The sequence below is a fragment of the Pleurodeles waltl genome, chromosome 6 (assembly GCF_031143425.1).
Source record: "Pleurodeles waltl isolate 20211129_DDA chromosome 6, aPleWal1.hap1.20221129, whole genome shotgun sequence".
Lineage (NCBI taxonomy): Eukaryota > Metazoa > Chordata > Amphibia > Caudata > Salamandridae > Pleurodeles > Pleurodeles waltl.
The window spans coordinates 398,954,462-398,973,400 of NC_090445.1; the positions used below are offsets into that span (position 1 = coordinate 398,954,462).

Sequence of the window (18,939 nt, forward strand, 5' to 3'; positions counted from 1 at the left end):
TGGCAGACCACGGATGGTATACTGTGGTGTATTCATTAGAATGTAATTGTGCTTTGCAAAGATGGCGACTGAGATCAGGGGAGTCTGAGCCCTCTTTCTGTTTTGAACGCAGGAAGTGTGGTAACCAAAAGCATGTATTTATCGAATGCTACCTCCTTGTTCTTTTCATTCATAATAAATGAACAATTAATCTTTCCCAAAGGAGGGCCAACTGTTTTGTTTGAAAGCGTACATTGTTGGTAGCACCACCCACACCTAGTACAGCACCCGCCTGCGAGTGCTCCATCTATCGGGTGGAAGAAGGAGCGTGAACATACACATATATATGTATATATATGTGTGTGTGTGTGTGTGTGTGTATATATATATATATATATATAGAGAGAGAGAGAGAGAGAGATAAGAATAGCGATATATAGACATATGTATGTTTAATATGTGCATATGCATGTGTATATGAACATACAGGTTCCACAATGTCATATCATGTACAGTGCAGGTCAACGTGATATATATTCATCACAATTGCAGCCTTTAAGTGAATGCAGATACTCAAACTTCATAAGCTGCAGATGTTCTTCGTTTGGTTCAGGCAGCTGGGCGACATGGTCCTTTATGGTGCCTGATTGACTCGGGTCCTCTGCATAACTACAAGGCTTTAGACAGTGGGGCATTAACCTTGTCCTCTTGGTCTCAGGCAAACCAAATTCACAGTTGGACACTGTGGCTGGCATTTTACAGAGTCCTAACATTGTTCCTTGACATAAGAGCATATATTCCAAAGTGGACAGATAGGAACCTCTGCTATTTTCAGTCAGAAAAGATAGTGGGATTGACAGATGGCTGCAAGATGTGGATTCAAGGAGTGACTGACTAGACACTCCAAGATTGGTGTTTTGTTTTGGTTAAGATGTGCAGGTATTCCTGACAAACGTAAAACTGTTTTTCTTCAATTGTTAATCTAAAGGAGGCAGGGGCATGTCAGTGATAATTTGTTTTACACAGTGCCACATAAACTAGAATAATCTGCAGCTGAAAGTGAGGTGTAGGGGTTATGAGAGACTGCACTTATTTTGACTCTCGCAAAGATACAAATAAACATGTCTTTCCCACATCATTGGAATCTCTGCTATGAGCAATCTTTATTCATTATGTAGCATGGCATGGTGGGAGTAGTCACCTTCTACTTAGAGTGGTGCAACACACAAGAGTACATCCTCAATAGCAGAACCTCGTGCTCTACTGCTAGAGCTTTGAAGAACATGGTACAGTCATAGTTAGCTTGCCTGTTATTTAGTTACTCTTACAGAAAAACACAAGGCATGCCAGGAAAAAGTCAAATTTCCAAACTTTCTGTCAAGCAAGCACAGTGTTAATTTATTCACCTTTCAGGTAACTGGGACTCTCCATACTAGACTTTTGCTTTTGTAATAATTGAATGGGTTTCATATTAAATACAGTAACTAAATGCATTAAATCCGTTGCTACAAACTGATTTTCAAGAAAACGTTTTGTTGATGGCACACTCGCTATTAACTCATTGACTTTAATCTGATATTCTTTAATACTTCATCTATTAGGGTAACAATGTAAATTTTGTAAGTTTAATTGCTTATATGATCTTATTTTGCAGTTGATGAGAAGTGTTCATGTGAGCGCTGCCTTGCTGCTGAGTTCCTAATGGGTCTGCCTATTGAAGAGCTGGAGAGCGAGGTCGGCCATAACGCGCTGGTGAGATTGGAGGAATTATTAGAAGGTAAAGCACCTGGCCATCTAAATATTTGCTTGGTATAATGAACAGAACGTATGTATTGGTGTGCCCCACACCACTATGTATGGTATATATCTGATACAGCAAACCACTTTCAGAATGTTGATATGGAGGAAGACACCCAAATGGTTCAACAAGCAACACAATGTTATGCATGAATCAGAATTCAGTCTACATTTCAGGTTTGTATCTGGAAGTATGATAGAATTATACACCTGCCACAAGTAGAATATGCTTCTTTTCTTATTTTATTGGTTGTAAAATGGTCTTGTGGAGACTGTTTCATGAATAGCAGGTGGTTGGATGGAGTTCTTGGGGTGAGGCCCAATGCATTTTAAACCTGGGAGCCAGACTGAGATGGCGATGTATTTGCTATATTTAAAATGGTTTTAAAGGCTTTCAGTTTCTGACTTAATTTGCAGCATTTGATAGTAAAATAGAAAGTGATCCAGGTGGATGTTCAGAGTCATGAGGATCTTACATAAAGACCCTATGGAAAGTAAATATTATCGCTGTAATATGGTATTCCATGCAATTAATTGTATGCAGTTTTAATGTAATCTATCTAAGTTAAGGCTATTCCCGGTCCACTTACTCTGAAATTTGTGACTTTGTATAGATGTTTCTGTAAAATGTTTTGAAAGTTTTTGCAGTAGTATAAGGATGACATGATTAATGATCCCATCCGCTCTACCTAATATTTTGTTCTGACTGAGTACAACAGGACCCCCACAATTTTCAACCAGTATACATTTTGTTATGTAGCAAAGTAAAACCAACCTCATGTCGATGGCCTTAGCTTTTTGTTAAGTATATGACATAATCCAAGCATGCTGACTGACAAAAAGTGGAATATTAGATTGGAAGGGGAGCGCTACTACCCATGTAATAAAGCAGCACCCCTTCTCTAAGGAAATATGTATTCATTTCAGTCAGTTAACCTTTGAAGTCAACAACACAACACAGCACAATACACGCACTAGCAGACCATAAAGAAACAGTTAGAGAAGTCTCAGAATACTGCCCTCTTGAACTGACCCTTTGTTTCTTTGGTTAGGAGAGGAAATCTTACAAGTTTATAGAAGTTCGGTAAACAATGGCTAAAAGAATACCACAGCACTCATAGACAGTCCACAACATATTGTCAACCAAGATGAGTCCATAGAAAACTTGAAAAGTTAGATCCTTTTATTGATGTTTGAAAGCATCGGTATTGCAAGCATACAAATGTAGAAACTTCCACAGCCAATTCTAGGCACCTGAAAGATTGGGGAAACATTTTTCATAACTGCTTTGTATGTTAGTGTGAGTTTGGAAATTTCTGTCTTGTAACATGGCCCTGCCCATAAATTGGGAGACATAGTCCACTGCCGTATGTACAGTGTCTGATGTTTCTGTATACAACCATTGCCACATAGCCAAAGCGGTCTTTGCTGGGCGCTGAAAATTATCCATGGCTCCATTGGGAATAGACAGGTTTGCACTGATGGAGAGGTCAATATAACTGTCAAGGGCTTCCCCCACAAGCATTTACAAAATATGGGGCTCATGGATTTCCCACTTTGGCCTTCACCAATGAGCCAGGTGAGCGTCATACAGACAAAAACATTACTGTTCTTGGGATAAAATAATAGAGTTGTGTAATATAAACACTGGGGTAGACACCTGTAAAATCTGTACTGTGAGGTTGATGTTTTTCTTAAAGATAAAATGAATAATGGACTGTATACAAAAAAACAACACAATACATTATTAAAACAACTTAGAAAAATGAGGATAATTTTGAAAAGCAAAAAGAGGCAAATTATTATAAATGAAAAAGGAGAGTCTAAAATATCATTCTTAAAGCTATTTGGGGCAAAGAGCTCCTAGAAAATGCAAAACACAAATCAAAAATCGCAGCTGGAGGTTGACACCTAGGGGTGATTTCAGGCCTACCAAGATGGAGCGAAGCTCTGGTAAGCAATGTTTTTACCTTCTGACTTGGTTCCATGTCAGAATATCAATAACAAAAATATTGTCTCGTTGCTGTGACCTAAATATTATGTCTGAACTTTTCACTTCATTGGGTGTAGTTTGTTTAATATTAATTCCAAGAGGCAATATATTTGAAAAGTCTATTTGGGACACTATAGTTTAGTAAACTATATTCATGCCATTATATTCAGCTACTTTATCTTTGACATAGTCTACTTTTTGGATATCCATTTTCTCAAGTGAGGTAATACAAGAGCTTGAAGCTGTTGATAGTCCTTCAAATGTGAAGCTGAATGTTTTTATCAATCTCAGATTGAAGTCATTAGTGTTGGTGCAAAAAGCTGAGAACAGCATAATGCAGGATTCAGGATGGCAACTAAGTCATTTTTGTGCTCTTAAATTCAATCAATGTGGCTAAGCTTGAAGCTGTAGTAGGGTAGGTCTCCACAAGGCAAGATACTTTAACTGTGAGGTCCCATTGTGAAGCCTGAGGTGGACAGACCTCCTAAGGAAGCCTTAGCATCTTTTACTGGTCCCATAACAGAGGAAACTCTGGCAAAATCCCACTTCCTTTCTCAGTTTACTGCACACCTTCACAAAACCCCTCCACCTGAATGGTCCTAGACTTCGCAAAGGTGTAGTAGCTTTTCCCATCCCCACATCCGTTCCCTTATAAGGGAAAGGATTCCTGTGCTCTGTCACTGCATGAACTAGTCTTTCATTGAGCTGAGAATACTGACAGAGTCTAGAGTGCCTATGGGAATCAATATCTTCATATTGTGTCAGCCCATTTGGGATTTCCACTTCAAACAAAGAGCTGTGAAAGGTGCTCTCTGAGTTGCTAGATATTCCTACCCCCTCTTAGCTATGTGGTCTCTTCCATTGAATGATGTTACTACCACTTCTACTTTGCTGCTACCAGTTAACAAACCAGTCTTCCAGGAGGAGGGCTGTTAGGTCATCCAGTTCTAAACCAGCTCACTTTCAGGAAGCACAGAGAAACTCTTTTCTAAAGGTACTCTTTTTTTCCTTTTTTTATCACAAAGTAGATATCACAGATATACTTATACCAGTGAACTTGATTAAAAAAAACTTTGAAAATTTGCTCTTAGAATTTCCTAGGCCAAGATAGGAAAAAGTGATTTTACTCTTAGCCAAGACTGTTAGTAAAAAATATAGTTTACCTACAGATCAACAAACTGCTTTTTGTAACTTTTCACCAGGAAGGCATATGTTTCCCAGATATAGCAATGTGTACAATTATATATAATTTGCACCCAACCCAGCATTGGCCCCCAACATCGCATTGTTTATCCCACCAGTCTTCAGAATCGCAAGGCAGAACAGAACCTGCATCCCAGGACAGGACAAGCCATCATCTATAAATAAAAGATCCACTGCTCCATCACATATGCGAAGTCCAATGCCTACCTTGATTTAAGCTCAATAGTTCCAACAGCACCACCGTGGGTTTGGCCCTACTCTTCTAACCTCACAGACTGACATCTCATCTCTGAACCACCATCAGGGACCTCATCACCCCATTTGTCCTAGACTCCAGCTCCTTCATCTTCTTTTGTGATCTCAGCTTCCACCTGGAGGACTTTACCATCCCAATCACCAACAGCCACATGGAAGATCTGAAAAAAAAATCAGTCATCTAATGTGTGAAAAACTTCAAAGATCTCCTCAACCCCGTTTGTCTCCAACGTCCTTCAAATCATAGTGCACAAGTCACCTCTCTCACCTGGCCTGAACTCTCAGATGTCCACTTTAATGCACACCTACCCTACCAACAAAGAACTGCAGGCACTAAAGCAACTGCAACAAGATCTATGAGGAAACTGGTATCACAGAACTCCAAAACCACCGCCCATCACACCTAGAGTACCTTCTCTGATCAATTCCAACTTTAGCTCCTGGATTATCTCTTGCAAAGACACCCTGGCTCTGCTCAAGACTATCAACACCCCACTGACTAAACCACAAGCCAGTTGGTACAAAGAAGAGCTATGGCCCTCCAAACACCACTGTAAAAAAACAAGAACAATGATGGAGTCACACCGTGGATGAAAAGGCAGAAACTCATACAGATCTGCTCTCTGGATTTATCACCAATGACTCAGATCCCCCAAGCACTCAGCTCTGAATGAACAAATTGAAAATGGCTCCAACAACTCCAAACAGATGTTCTCTACAGTAAAGGAGTTCACCTTCCCCACTGCCACCACCATGACTATCACTACTGTTCAGGAGTTCTGCACCCAGCTTGCCCACTACTTCAGCAACAGAATCGGCACCATTACAACAGCAGTTCTCCCTAAACAGACCTTTTCACACTTACAGCACTCCAACCTAGATAGATTAGCATTCCAGAGAGTGCGGTGACCCACTCACCTACCTTCCTCCTCTTTGGAAACTGCTGTCACCATGGACTACATTCAGGAGCACCAGCAAACCCCTGACCACATTTCATCTTGACCAAAGGACTCCCCTGCATCTGCACTGCCCTCAACTCTATACCCAATTACCCACTCAGTAATGTGACTTTCCTGGAGTAATGCCACTTTCCCTGATGCCTGGAAAACACACCACTGCACTACATCTACTGATAGAACCTGTAGTGGACCTGAGGACTCTGGTCAACTACAGATCAATCTCAGTGCTAATATACCTGGTTAATGTCCCAGAAGAAATGCATCAATAAGCTGGCTGACCAGCTAAATGACAAACACCCCCTGGACCATTCACACTGTATATTCAGCTCCAATCACAACACAGACCCTGCTCTCATCATTGCCACTGAGAGCATCTGCCTTATCATGGGCAATGAAAGCATAACAGTACTCATCCTTCTTGAATTATCTGTTGTTTTCAACTCTCTCACCCCATCCTCATGTAACTGCTTTTGAAAACTGACACAAGGAGACCCGCTCCTCAATAGACCAGCTACTTCCTCACCAGATGCACTAATTCGGTCAGCCTGGATCTGTACACCACTTCTGCCTCCAAAATGATCTACAAAGTCCCCCAAGGGTCCTTGCTGTGTCCCATGCACTTCAGTGTCTACATGGCAACGCTTGTCAACATCATCTGTGTCCACAGTCTCCGCCTCATCTCGTACACTAGCAACATCTAGCTAATCCTCTCCCTTTCTAAAGATTCCTCCAGCATTAGACAAAATTCACCACCTGCATGCCCGAATTCGCTAACTGGAAGAAGACCAATTGTCTGAAGCTCAATGCTGACAAGACAGAGCTAGTAGTCTTCGTACAAAGCACTTTGATGTGGACTGCAGCCTGGTGGCCTCCTAAACTAGGAATGACCCTCAAGCCAGGAATCTAGAGACAGTAATTGACAACCAAATATCAATGTCTGACCAGATCATCTGAGTCACATCTTCCTGCTTCCACACCCTCAAGCTTCTTAGAAAATTCTTCAAATGGGTCCTACTCAGCATCTGCACAACAATCAAAAAGACCCTAATCAATACCAAGCTGGACTACCGAAAGACACTCACTAGATAGCTCACCGAGAGAATCCAGGTTGTCTAAAAAGCAGCAGCCAGAGTCGCACTCACTCTCAATCCATACTCATATCTCTATGCATCTCAAAAACCTCCATTGGCTCCCAGTTCACAAGTACACATTCTTCAGGCTCCACACACACACTTACAAATCTTTTCACACTCTAGGCCTAGCAGATCTGAACAGCTGCCTCAGCTTCCACACACCAATCCAAAACCTCCTCTCAGTGGTTTCCAGCTCACCTACATCCCCTGCATCCAAAGGCCAGAGTCAGTGGGTGCACATTTTCATACCTTGCCCCTAAAGCCTGGAAGAACCTCCCCTGTACATCAGAGCCCCCAGCTTAGTCCTAGAATTTTGCAAGACACTAAAAACCTGGCTTTTTTAATTGTCCTTTATAAGAACACCACCAGCCTTCCTTAGGCACCAGTATACCCTCCCGGGTGATATGCATGCCATACAAATACTCATAAAATATTATAGCAGTGCCCAGACTTGGTAGCTTATAAGGCACACCATAGGGCAACTTAGCTAATATATATCAGTATGTTTTCCATAATGCAGTAACATTTTCCTTGCCGTTTATAAAATAAGTAGTTTTAAACTTCAGTCCAGTCTTAACACAATAGTACCCTCAGGAGGCTGCCTTTGTGCCAAATGGGTGTAATATAATATACATTGCAGCTCAGATATCACATTTAACTTCTACACCAACTTGCAATTGCCTTATTAGAGAGTGAAACTAATTTGGAGAAATCAATTTTACATTACAAATTTAGAAACAAAGCAAACTGTTGTCTTGAAAGACAGTGTTCATAACACCAGCAAAAATAGATCTCATAAAAAGCAAAAAATATGAGCTGACAATTCAGGAAAGGCAAATTACATAAAGTTACATTATTGTCTATGCCCCAGAGCCAGTCTGCAGTCGCAGGTTCTGCTTGATTTGACCATAAATCTATAACCATTGTGTGTACTGCTCAATTACCTGATCCAGTGAGCTTATCTGTAATCAACAGTAAAATCAACAAGGAGAATGCTTAGAGAAATTGCATGTTACCATCTACTGATAGATTACAAAGGGCCTATACACACATTGAATATGGGTAGTGAAGTTAATATTTGAATTGCAAGTTAGTATTTTACATGCACTTTAAATGTTGCCTCAATGAATATTACATGTTGTATTGCTTCAAAGTCACTTCCAGTCATATGCTCACCCCATCACACTAGGTATATCTTGCCTTGCCTCGGCTCTGGCATGAAGTGAAGTGTGCATCAATCCATCTGTGCTTGTACAAGACTCTTCCATGCCTTCCACCAGAACCACTGCCCTAGTCAGTATTCTAGAGACATTTTAATATCTAAATGAACTTCCACTCTATACAGTCCTCCATTGGATCCCTCTAGCTCTACTCCATTGGCCTCTCATTTCATGGAAATCCCAACTGCTAACAAACCGTCCACCCTGTCAAAAGGAAAATTAAGAGTGGTGCCTTTTGTTGTCTCCTTAACACACGTTCCTCATCTGATCCCACAGTTGAAGTCGTTCATATTATTACCATCTCCATAGAGCTGAAATTTGGGAATGTGTATTTGGATAAAGGATTCCTTCAGCCCAGACTGAGCTATGGCCATCCCATCAGACTATAAAATTCTGCAGCTGAGCTTTGAATATAAACCTGTGAGTAGCCCTGCAGGTATTTGTCGCTCTTTCAGCTTTCCCACCAATCTGTCATTTTTGCAGAATCTTAACTGTAATTATGCTGTTTTGAGAACTTTCAACATATAGCTGGGGTAACCATGCCCATTATAATTTGATTCATTAATAGACACAATAATCATGCTAAATCCTAGTAAATTGGTATCCTTTCTCTCACACAATGTAGGATATACATTTGTTTTCTTCTCTGTGACCAACCTCTTAGTTAGGCAACTACCCACTGAGGTTCAGGTAAAATGGTGTGTGCCTTTATGCCATCATCAGCACCCACTTACCTATTTACCAATGTCACAGCCAGGTCACAGGGGATGCCCATGTAACTGCCCATGGGGTGTACACCAATCACCCAATAAACTCCTGCACTCTATTGAAGAAAAAAACCTAAATTGTTGTAGAATTAGCTTAAAATAAAGAGAAATATTGTTTCCATAACAGCATTGTTATAATTTACATGAAAGTAAAATAATAAAAAAACTTGAATAAAAATATTAAACTACATAGAAAGGTCCCAGAAACAATAGTTGTTTCCATGTTAGTCATATTTCCTAATAATGCTATAGCTTGGGGAGGTGAACTAATTCCACATTTTAAAATGTGCAGGTTGGATATACATACAACATATGTTTCAAAACCAAATATAATCAGAAAGCAGATGTTCATTGGTAAATTTACAATGAAGCAGACTGGATCATATTCCAGCGTTTAACCCCAGTACTTTCATTACTCTGCAGTTGCTATGAAAGTTAATTTCCAACTACCATCTCAAGCTGTCACTACACATAGAGGAACTGGGAAAAATCTACAAACAATGAAGCCCGTCTTCAGGACAGAAATGCCTTTTTTTCCTCAACATGATAAATGATTGAGTTTGCTGATAATTCATATAGAGTTCATATTTTGTAGCATCATTTTTTGAAGTAGTGTTCGAGCCACAGGAACTAAGGGCCAGATGTAGGTAGCAAACAAATAGCGAGTCGGAAATTGCGATTCAATGCAAATCGCAATTTCTGACTTGCAAAATGTAATCCAGGAAAAAAGTGCAACACCAATTTGCGACTCGCAAATGATGTTGCACCGCATTTTGCGACTTCGCTTCTAGCGAGGTCACTTTTTGCGAGTTCGCTAAAGGCGAGGTCGCAATTTGCGATTAGGGTGTCACAAATTGCGACTGGCACGCAAATTGCCTGCAGGTGCAGCACAACAGTTTAGAAAAACACTTCCTGGCTCTTGGTGATGACATCAGAACCAGGAGGTCATCAAAAACACCTGGGAGGAGGGAGGACCACACCCTTTCCAACCCGCTGTGCAAAACCCAGGAGGGAGGACCTGCTGCTACAATGGAGGAAACAGACTGGGAGAACTGGAGGTGCTCACAGAGGAATGCTGCCAGCACTACGACCAATTGTTTGAGAAGGCAGCCCTGAGTGTCCCAGATGCCGAAAAAAAGAAGATTTGGCAGCAAATCCAGGACCGGATTAATGCCATAGGGGTGAGCCACCGCGCCCTGGAGGAAATCAAGAAAAGGTGGTATGACCTGCACTCCAGGACAACGTAGAGTGTAGCAGAGCGGCTCAGAGAAATAAGGGGCACCGGAGGAGGCCCATCCATCGTCCTACCACCCACAGCAATGGAAGCAATGGTGGAGCAGACCCTGGAGCCAGAGGCCGTACTCGGAATGGGAGAAGTGGACAGTTCTGCGCTAGGGACATCCAAAAGTGAGTACCATGAGATATTCATTCACACCTACAAATGCAGTATCCACACTATCCCAGTACACAGCAGCAGGCACAACCAGACTAGCTCCATTCCAGTCTAGCACCCACTAGAATAGTGCACTATGGGCAATGTAATACAGTAGTCAGCATATAGCTAAATGTTTATTATGAGGCATAAAACAGATGTGAGAGACTCAGTGTATTCCCTATGTCTCACATGTCTCCCACAAGACACCCCCAGCAGCGACAACAGGCAGGGAGGAGACCACGGGCCAGAGACAGTGCAGGAGGCTGCAGCAGAAATTCCTGGGCCCAGCAGGACACCACCAGAGTCCTATCAGGAACAAGAGCAGGAAATGGGGGAAGCTGATACGACCCCTGGCCCCAGCCCCAGCAAGTCGTCCAGAGCCAGCAGCAGGACAAAGGCGCAGACACAGACGAAGAGTTCTGGCGGTGCCCCAGGAGGAGATAGGGGAGGCAGGAATTAACGGTCAGCGCCTCCAAAACAGACAATTGAGGTAAATCTCAAATACATTGCACACGATGGAGAGCAACATGACCACTGGCCTGGCTGAAGTGAACACGCAGTTCACTAGACTGAATGAAAATGTGGGGGATCTCACCCAACTTGTGACGGAACTAGTGGCAGACAGACAGAGCGCAAGGCGCAGGGAGCGCCACACAGTGGCCAATTCGACCGCATGGCAGCTTCAATTGGGCGTCTTGCAACAAACACTACTGGCCTGTCTAGATGGACAGTGAATTTACAGGTGGAACTTGGCCACTTTGCAGGGGATGTGGCACGTGGACTTGGCCGCATCAGCCACGCAGTGGACTTGATGGAAGCTAGGCAGGAGGCAAGGGGCACAGGTGAGACACCTCAGGACAGTGAGGAGGGGTCCACAATGAGTAGTACATCTGCCAGTGACTCCTGTGTGCTAAGAAGTGCACAGCAGGGGTCAGCTGACCCACCTGGGATGAGCCATGCTGGACGCACAAGGAGGAGGGTGTAAGCCATCAGATAGCATGAGTCATGAGGCACATGATGTTAATGTGTCCTCATTACATTTGGACATGTACAGACTTTAATGGACAGCACTTTTCTTTCATCATTTAGTTCACAAATAAAAAGTTTTTGTTTGTTCCACTACACAACTGGGCTCTGTTTGTCTGACATCAGTGAGTGTGGTGACAATTGCCACGTACCTGCCAAAGTATTGGGTTGCAATGTGGTCCCGTCTCTGTCTGCCTTGATTTGCAATGCTTCTATCCCCAGGCTGTCGGTGTAGTAGCTCTTGCTCCTCATCCTCCGAATCTGTGTCGTCAGGGGTGAGATGTAGCCCACTTCTGGTGGCAATGTTGTGTGGGATTGCACATGCGCCAACGATCTTGAATGCTGTTTCTGGGGCATACTGGAGCGCACCTCCACTTTTGTGGAGGCATCTGAATCTTGCCTTTAACAATCCAAAGGTCCTCTCGATGACAGTTCTGGTCCGCCGATGGACACTGTTATATCACCGCTCGTTCTCATTCCCAGGTGTTAGGTACGGGGTAAGTATCCATGGTCTTAGAGCATATGCACTGTCACCTGTTTGGCAAAAATAAGCAATGTTAGCAGGGCATGGATGGTTTCTACAGTGACCTGTATGCATGGCTTTAGGGTGTATTCACCAATACCTAATATATATATCCGTCTCCAAGCTCCCCACGTTCTATGCTTGGTGTATCCCACTGTGCCTGAATATGTATGAGTCATGTGTATTCCCTGGAAATTTGGCAACAATGTCAGTAATGACATTATGGGCGTCGCATACCACCTGGATGTTTAGTGAGTGGGTACATTTCCTATTGCGGAACACATATTCCAGATTTGCAGGAGGGCAGATTTGTATATGTGTCCCGTCCACACACCCTATTACATGGGGGAAGCTGGCAATTCTGAAGAAGTCCAATTTGGTGCTGTTAATTTCTGCCTCATTCCTGGGTAGATATATGTATCTGACATGTGTGTGAGTATGGCATCTAGGAAACATCTGAAGAATCGTGAGAGTGCACTTTGGGATACCCCACCTGCCACAGCAATCACCCCCTGATAGCTACCCGAGGTCAAGAGGTGCAGTGAGCATAGCACTTGCACATGTGTGGGGATGGCGCTGCCGCGCATTGTCTGTCGTTGAAGCTGCGGATTGAGTAGTTCAATTAATTCTAATATTGCCGCACTGCTCAGTCTATATTTGTCATAATCTCCTCCTCAGTTTGTTGGAAAAGTGTCTGCCTGGTTCGGTATATCCTCTCCTGTCTCTGGCTCCTCCTCCTCCTCTGCAGGGCGGCATGGACTCTCCTCCTCCATGCTATCACATACAGTTGAGCCATTTTGAGTCACCCAGATGCCTTCTGGGTCTCCTTTTATACTTTGGTTCTGGTTACCACCTGCTCTGACTCAATGGTAATTTGGGTGTCCAAAATGGGCTTTTTGCCACTAGTCGCAATTTACGAGTGGCTTTTTCATATGGTTTGCGACTCGCAAAATGCGACTTCCTCTTTGCTGGTCGCACAATCAGGTCGCTATTTTTGCAAGTCTGTAATGGCTCGCATCGCTGTTTTCACTTCGGAAATGGGATTTTTGCATCCCATTTCGGATTTTGCGAGGTCGCAAATTGCGAATCGGGCCATTTGTGACTCGCAAAACTTTGCTACATCTGGCCCTAAATCGTGGGAAAACATTTGCAGTATTTCTTATCTGAATAGCTGAAAGTTTATTATTAGGTTGTTCAACCTTTGCTAAACACAAAGGGGTGAGCTTCCCCTTTTGTGATAAAAATAAATTATCAGATTTCCTTTTAGCATTGAGATTCCTTGAACGTAGCCCAAGCTCCATCCTTAATCCTGGAAGCATTCCTAAGTGAGGCATCCAAGGGGTTTCTTATACATAGGCCCTTCTAGTCATTAAAATTAAGTTTGGAGTCTGCTTTGTGAAATCCATAAAACATCAAGATTATTTCCCCTTCCACTGTCTTCAAACCCTAACACCTACAAGAAGACTTTTGAACCATATCAGCCCTCCTTGACCAGTCTTATAACCTATTTGTAAGTCACAGGACTAATTGTTATGCCTAAATATTGAAATTAATCAACAGTTTCTAATTTTGGAATATTTATCTGCCAGACATAACATACCTTTTTCTTCTGACATCTTCTCACCTTATTTTCTTTCAATAATAAATTCCTACTTATTCTCAGTACAATAATTTTGCAAAGCCTCATACCTATGTTTCCATTCTTCCGGTGTCAAATCTAGCATAACGATCATCTGCAAACAATAGAGAAATGACGTATATATGAACCTCTTTGGGGTAAAATAAGTGACAGATGGCAGTACCTGTCAGTAAGTTGCAGCTAAGTAAGCAAAACAGGACAGGGAGCAAAAGAAACTCTTGTATTAGAGTGATGTTACATTGCTCTTTGCATATAGTTTTCCTTTCAGTGATAGTTTGTCCTAGACCTAGTATTAAGAGGAGTGAGCATATTTCAGTATTGACCGTAATCCTTTTGTACTATGGTATAAATCCAGCTTTTGCCATAGTGATGACAAGTCATAGGCTGCCTAGATGTACGCAAGGCAACAGTATATACCAACATATAAACACCATGGTTCTGAAGGCTGTCCCCCATCTACAAAGTATTCCTCTAATGTGAGATCTTCAGGCAAAAAATCAACATGAGCTGGCCACTAAGGGGCATGTTGATGTATGTATCTCTTCTTAGGATCAAATTAGACTGAGGTGTGGAATTATACCCTTAAGCGCCTATAATTATGGCTGTTTAACCAAGTCGGAGGCCCAGCATTGCAGATCAATACAAGTCAGAATCATTAATGCATATAGTGTGCACTTGTGAAGAACTACGGTCCTTGAGATATTGTTGGCTGGTTCCTGTGTTCCATTCGCTAGGGATTAAAAATTGTCAGAGCGCAATTGCAGCAAATCTAAGTGGGTCACACCCCAGTTAACTGTTGAATTTCAGAAATTTCTAACGATGCAGGAAAAGTTTTGAACAGATCAGCTGGATCTCTTCTGTCTTCCTAAAGTCTAAGGCTGCACACTTGGGTGGGTCACATGGGAGCAATGGGAGGGGGTGTGGCGTAACTGCCTGAGCTGCCACCTTCGGAGTTGGGGAAATCAGGTTCGAATCTCGGCGTCAGCCCAGCATCCTGTGACCTTCACTGGTGATTTGTCGTGCTTTACAAATCCTGGTTTCAATTTTAGTTTTAGTCACATTTCCAGTTAACCGTTGGATTCTTTACATTTTTGAACTATATAGTCAAAGTTTTGAAGGGATCTGTTATATCTTTTCCATCCTTTTAAATCAATTGGATTCCTCGCTCTTTGCTAGACATTACTTCCTTAATAATGGTTTTGGCAATTGGATCGCAGTGGGTTCATACAGTGGCAGGCCCTTCTTAGCACAATGAATGTGAAGACTGTAAATTTGCATTTCATGTTTATGTATATCAAGCCTGGAGGTTCTTTTTATTTGGGGACTTATCATTTCATTAATTAGCAGCATTATAACAATATTGTTGTAGATTTGCACATTGTTATAACGTCTAGCGTTTTTTCTTGTTTGGGTATTCTGCATTTTATTATTATCCAATTGCATTACAACAATATTGTTTGGTATCGAAGGGTAGAGGGAATCGGTTGAGCTAAATATGGTCCCACAGTGGGTGACTGACCTTGTTACACTGTTTGCATTTGCATAACATCCAGAGGTTTTTTCAGTGTGGGCATAATGCACTCTATTAGATTTCAGCAATTTAGCAACATTCCTTGGTAAAGGAAGGTAGTGCAAATTTTTAGTGGTATATACGCCCTTGCAACAAAGTGATACATTTCAGCTACAAGACTGAGTCATAAAAACTGTTTCCAAAAATCCACAGAGATACCCCTCTACATACATGCATGTCGAAAAACAATGCTCATGAAATGGTTCATGAATAAATTGGCATTGCAATAGAATGTGTTTGCATATCAGCCCCATTATGTTGTAAGACAAGCAATACATTCCTATGCACCTGACAGGTAAGGAGAGGTCTCATCTACTTATAATTTGATCAAGAATGACTACAGTTTTTTTTTATTTTTGCTTTCTGAAAATTAGCGTTGAAGTTCGCAAATGATGAGTGGTAGTATATTTCACAGTTGGTGAGCTAGAACAAAGAAGAATATACCTTCACTATGCCCCCCCTTTTTACTGCTGCTACTGTAGTAGAAGGGAGTTTGAAGGCTTGCTTACTCTAGGGAAATTTATGTTTGATCTTAAGTGCTATCCCATCAGAAATTCGAAAAATGTGATAGATAGCAAATTGTCTTCCCAGGAGTTGATCATTAGCGCAGTACCATCTGTGTCTGACCTATACTAGTCTGCTGCCTAGTAATAAGTTGTGTTTGGTCCCACTTAAGCTTCTGACCTATTTTTGAGAAAGTGTGCTTGGTTCTTCTGATGTATAATTGGCTTCTTTTTCAATTAACACTAATCTCACAAAATGTGAAAGTTTACATTTACTGCTAACACCTCAGTGAAATCACGTTGAACTCCAAAGTGTCAAAGTCTTGTAAATGAACCAAGTTGTATTGCAATTTAGTCAGCCTTACAACGTCAGCCCTGCATTCCATTCAGAAAAATGAAATCTTGAATCAATGTCATCTTAATATTTGATGAAAAGTGCTCAGTGTAATTACCTCATTTTTTGGATAGGATTCAGAGGGTATACTGACAACCTAAGTACAATGTGGTCAGATCTGTTACTGAATGACTAAATAGTTCCACAATTTAGCTTTAGAAACCAGCAGGAGATTTGTTTTAGAATATATCTAAAAACGTCTCTAAACTTCAGTTGTTATCTCGACATAGGGCATAGCCTAATGTTCTGCAACATAAAGACATGCTATAGACCTGCTCTGCTTAGAACATGGCATTCAGATTTAACAAACTCCAATGAAAACCAGTTAATGAAAGTAGCTTACTGCCAGTAAAGTCACTGCAACACCCATTCATCTTTATCTTTTCCTGTACCAATTTAGATAGCGGCCCATCCTCCATTGACAAAAATTCATCTTCTTACAATTGCCATGCATCACAGAACATGAGTTGCCCAAGTAGAAATCATTATTTGATATGCCTATATGAATTGTAACTATTTCCAGATTTCTATATGGTTGGGCCTACGATAACAATAAAATATCTATCATACAATGAACCTCAACCGTTCTCACTCAGGTGGACTGTTTTTATCCCTTGACTATGTTTAGCTTTCCTTTATCTCCGTTACAAAGTGTGACGTTCTGAGAGCACACAAAAAAATGCTTGTGTCATAATGGCCAACAGGCCTGTAGACTGACATGTTTTGTTTATATTAATAGGCACAACCATTACACGATGGACTTGTACAGAGAAAGCTTATTTACAAAGATGAAGGCTTAATGTCAGTATGCGGATGGAGCTGACACATTTTACACCATGTTGGTTTAGTCATAGAGATGCTTTACTGTCTCCAAACCCGGTTTTATTTTGTAAATCTGAGATGAAATTAGGTTTCAAATGGTATATAATCCTCAGGATATGGCTATTGATTTGGAGAGGTCTGATCACCAGAACTATTGACAGAGGTCACGTCAGACTGCCAAGTCACTCTCAATAGGAGATTTAATTCCAGAGGCCATGCAGAAGATGTCCTTCCTCAAGAGCACATGATATCCTGCTTTTCTGAGAGCTCTGTCAAGGAACAGCTGCAGCCAGCTAGTAAAAAGCATCCTGTGCAATCCAGCCTAAAAAAACTTTTATTGGCATGCTTTGGGGTTTAATGCTGTAGCTAAAGTTTTTAGCATAGTGCTTAGAAATAAACATTATAAACTATACGTCCCTATTTAATGGTATTGTCTTTGAGTGTGTGATTTGAAATAATTATTTGAATTGCCACTGTCTCCCTGAACCCAGCTTTAGGGACTCATAGTGACCTGTAAACACATCCTGTAAATGACTGTACACGGGCTTGTGTGACCTATCCAACTTTCTAATTCTGTGTTGGTGCATTGAACTCAGTCCTTGCTTCAGAGGTTTAGAAATCTGACCAAGTTCACTGGGGACCCTAATATTTTCATCACAAATAGCATGCCACTCAATTCTTCTGTTGTAATGATTAAACCCATTCCCTTAACGTTTGGTGTAATGGTTTAATCTGCTCCGTTAACATCATCCTCTATTGTTTCTCAACTTCCTAATAACTACCACTGCAATTGACAAGAACTAAGCTCTTGAAATACTATCTGGCTTATGCAGAAGACAAAAAGCAATAGAAAAAGTCTAATTTCTTCTGTACATGACTAAAGACAAAATTGTTTGGTCTATGTTAACAAATTCAAAGATGCACTTTTAGGAAACCATAACTGCCAGGAATGAATTTACAGTAGCAGGTCCACTATTCATACTACTTTTTGCATGTTTTTAATTTAATGATTTAGTTAAAGCTTAACATAGCACTTAAACAGCGTTAGAGTGCTAGGATGTCAGCAACTCAATAGCAATGTTAGGGACATTTGTTACTTTTGTTGACCGTTACATGCATAACTGCTTTTATTTTTGCATTCTCTGTGGTTACCACATGTATTTTCTTTTAACTGGACTGGGGATTTTAAAATCATTTCAAGCTACATTTCCCTGTTTCTTAATGATATTATTAGGTGTGTTATTTGAAATAATTGTTTGACTTGCCACTGTGTTCCTGAACTTATGTAGAGGTACTGTTAGTGACCTTAGAACATGGCCTGCACAGAATTTCACAGCAGGCTTGTGTTAGGGACGCAGTTCAACCACCTATTTAAATCAGTGTTGGTGCATTGAAATTAGTGTTTGCATCACAGGGTTCCAAATAAGACCATGTTGCTCTTGGGACCTTCATATTTCATATTGCAAACAGCTACTCAGATATATGATTCTTCTGTTCAATTGTAATGATTGAACCCATTCCCTTAACAACTTCCTTACTGTTAGTGTTAGGGTTTAACCCACTCCCTACACAGGATCCTCCTTTGTTGATCATCTCCCTAATAACCACCGGGGCTATTGACAGCTATTCAACTCTTGAAATACCTTCTGACTTATGACAAAGAAGAACAGAAATAGAAAAATTATATGTCTTTCTCAACATTACTAAGAAAACATTGGTTA

The 18,939-nt window shown here is 41.3% G+C and overlaps 1 protein-coding gene across 1 annotated transcript in view; it reads left to right on the top strand.

The window, feature by feature from the left end:
• Positions 1-18,939, top strand: part of PLA2G4C (phospholipase A2 group IVC) — a 519,666-nt gene that overhangs the window by 307,252 nt on the left and 193,475 nt on the right. The window contains exon 10 of the mRNA XM_069238317.1: positions 1,634-1,756. Coding sequence (XP_069094418.1) covers positions 1,634-1,756 — 123 coding nt within the window. The remainder of the gene's footprint in view (positions 1-1,633; positions 1,757-18,939) is intronic.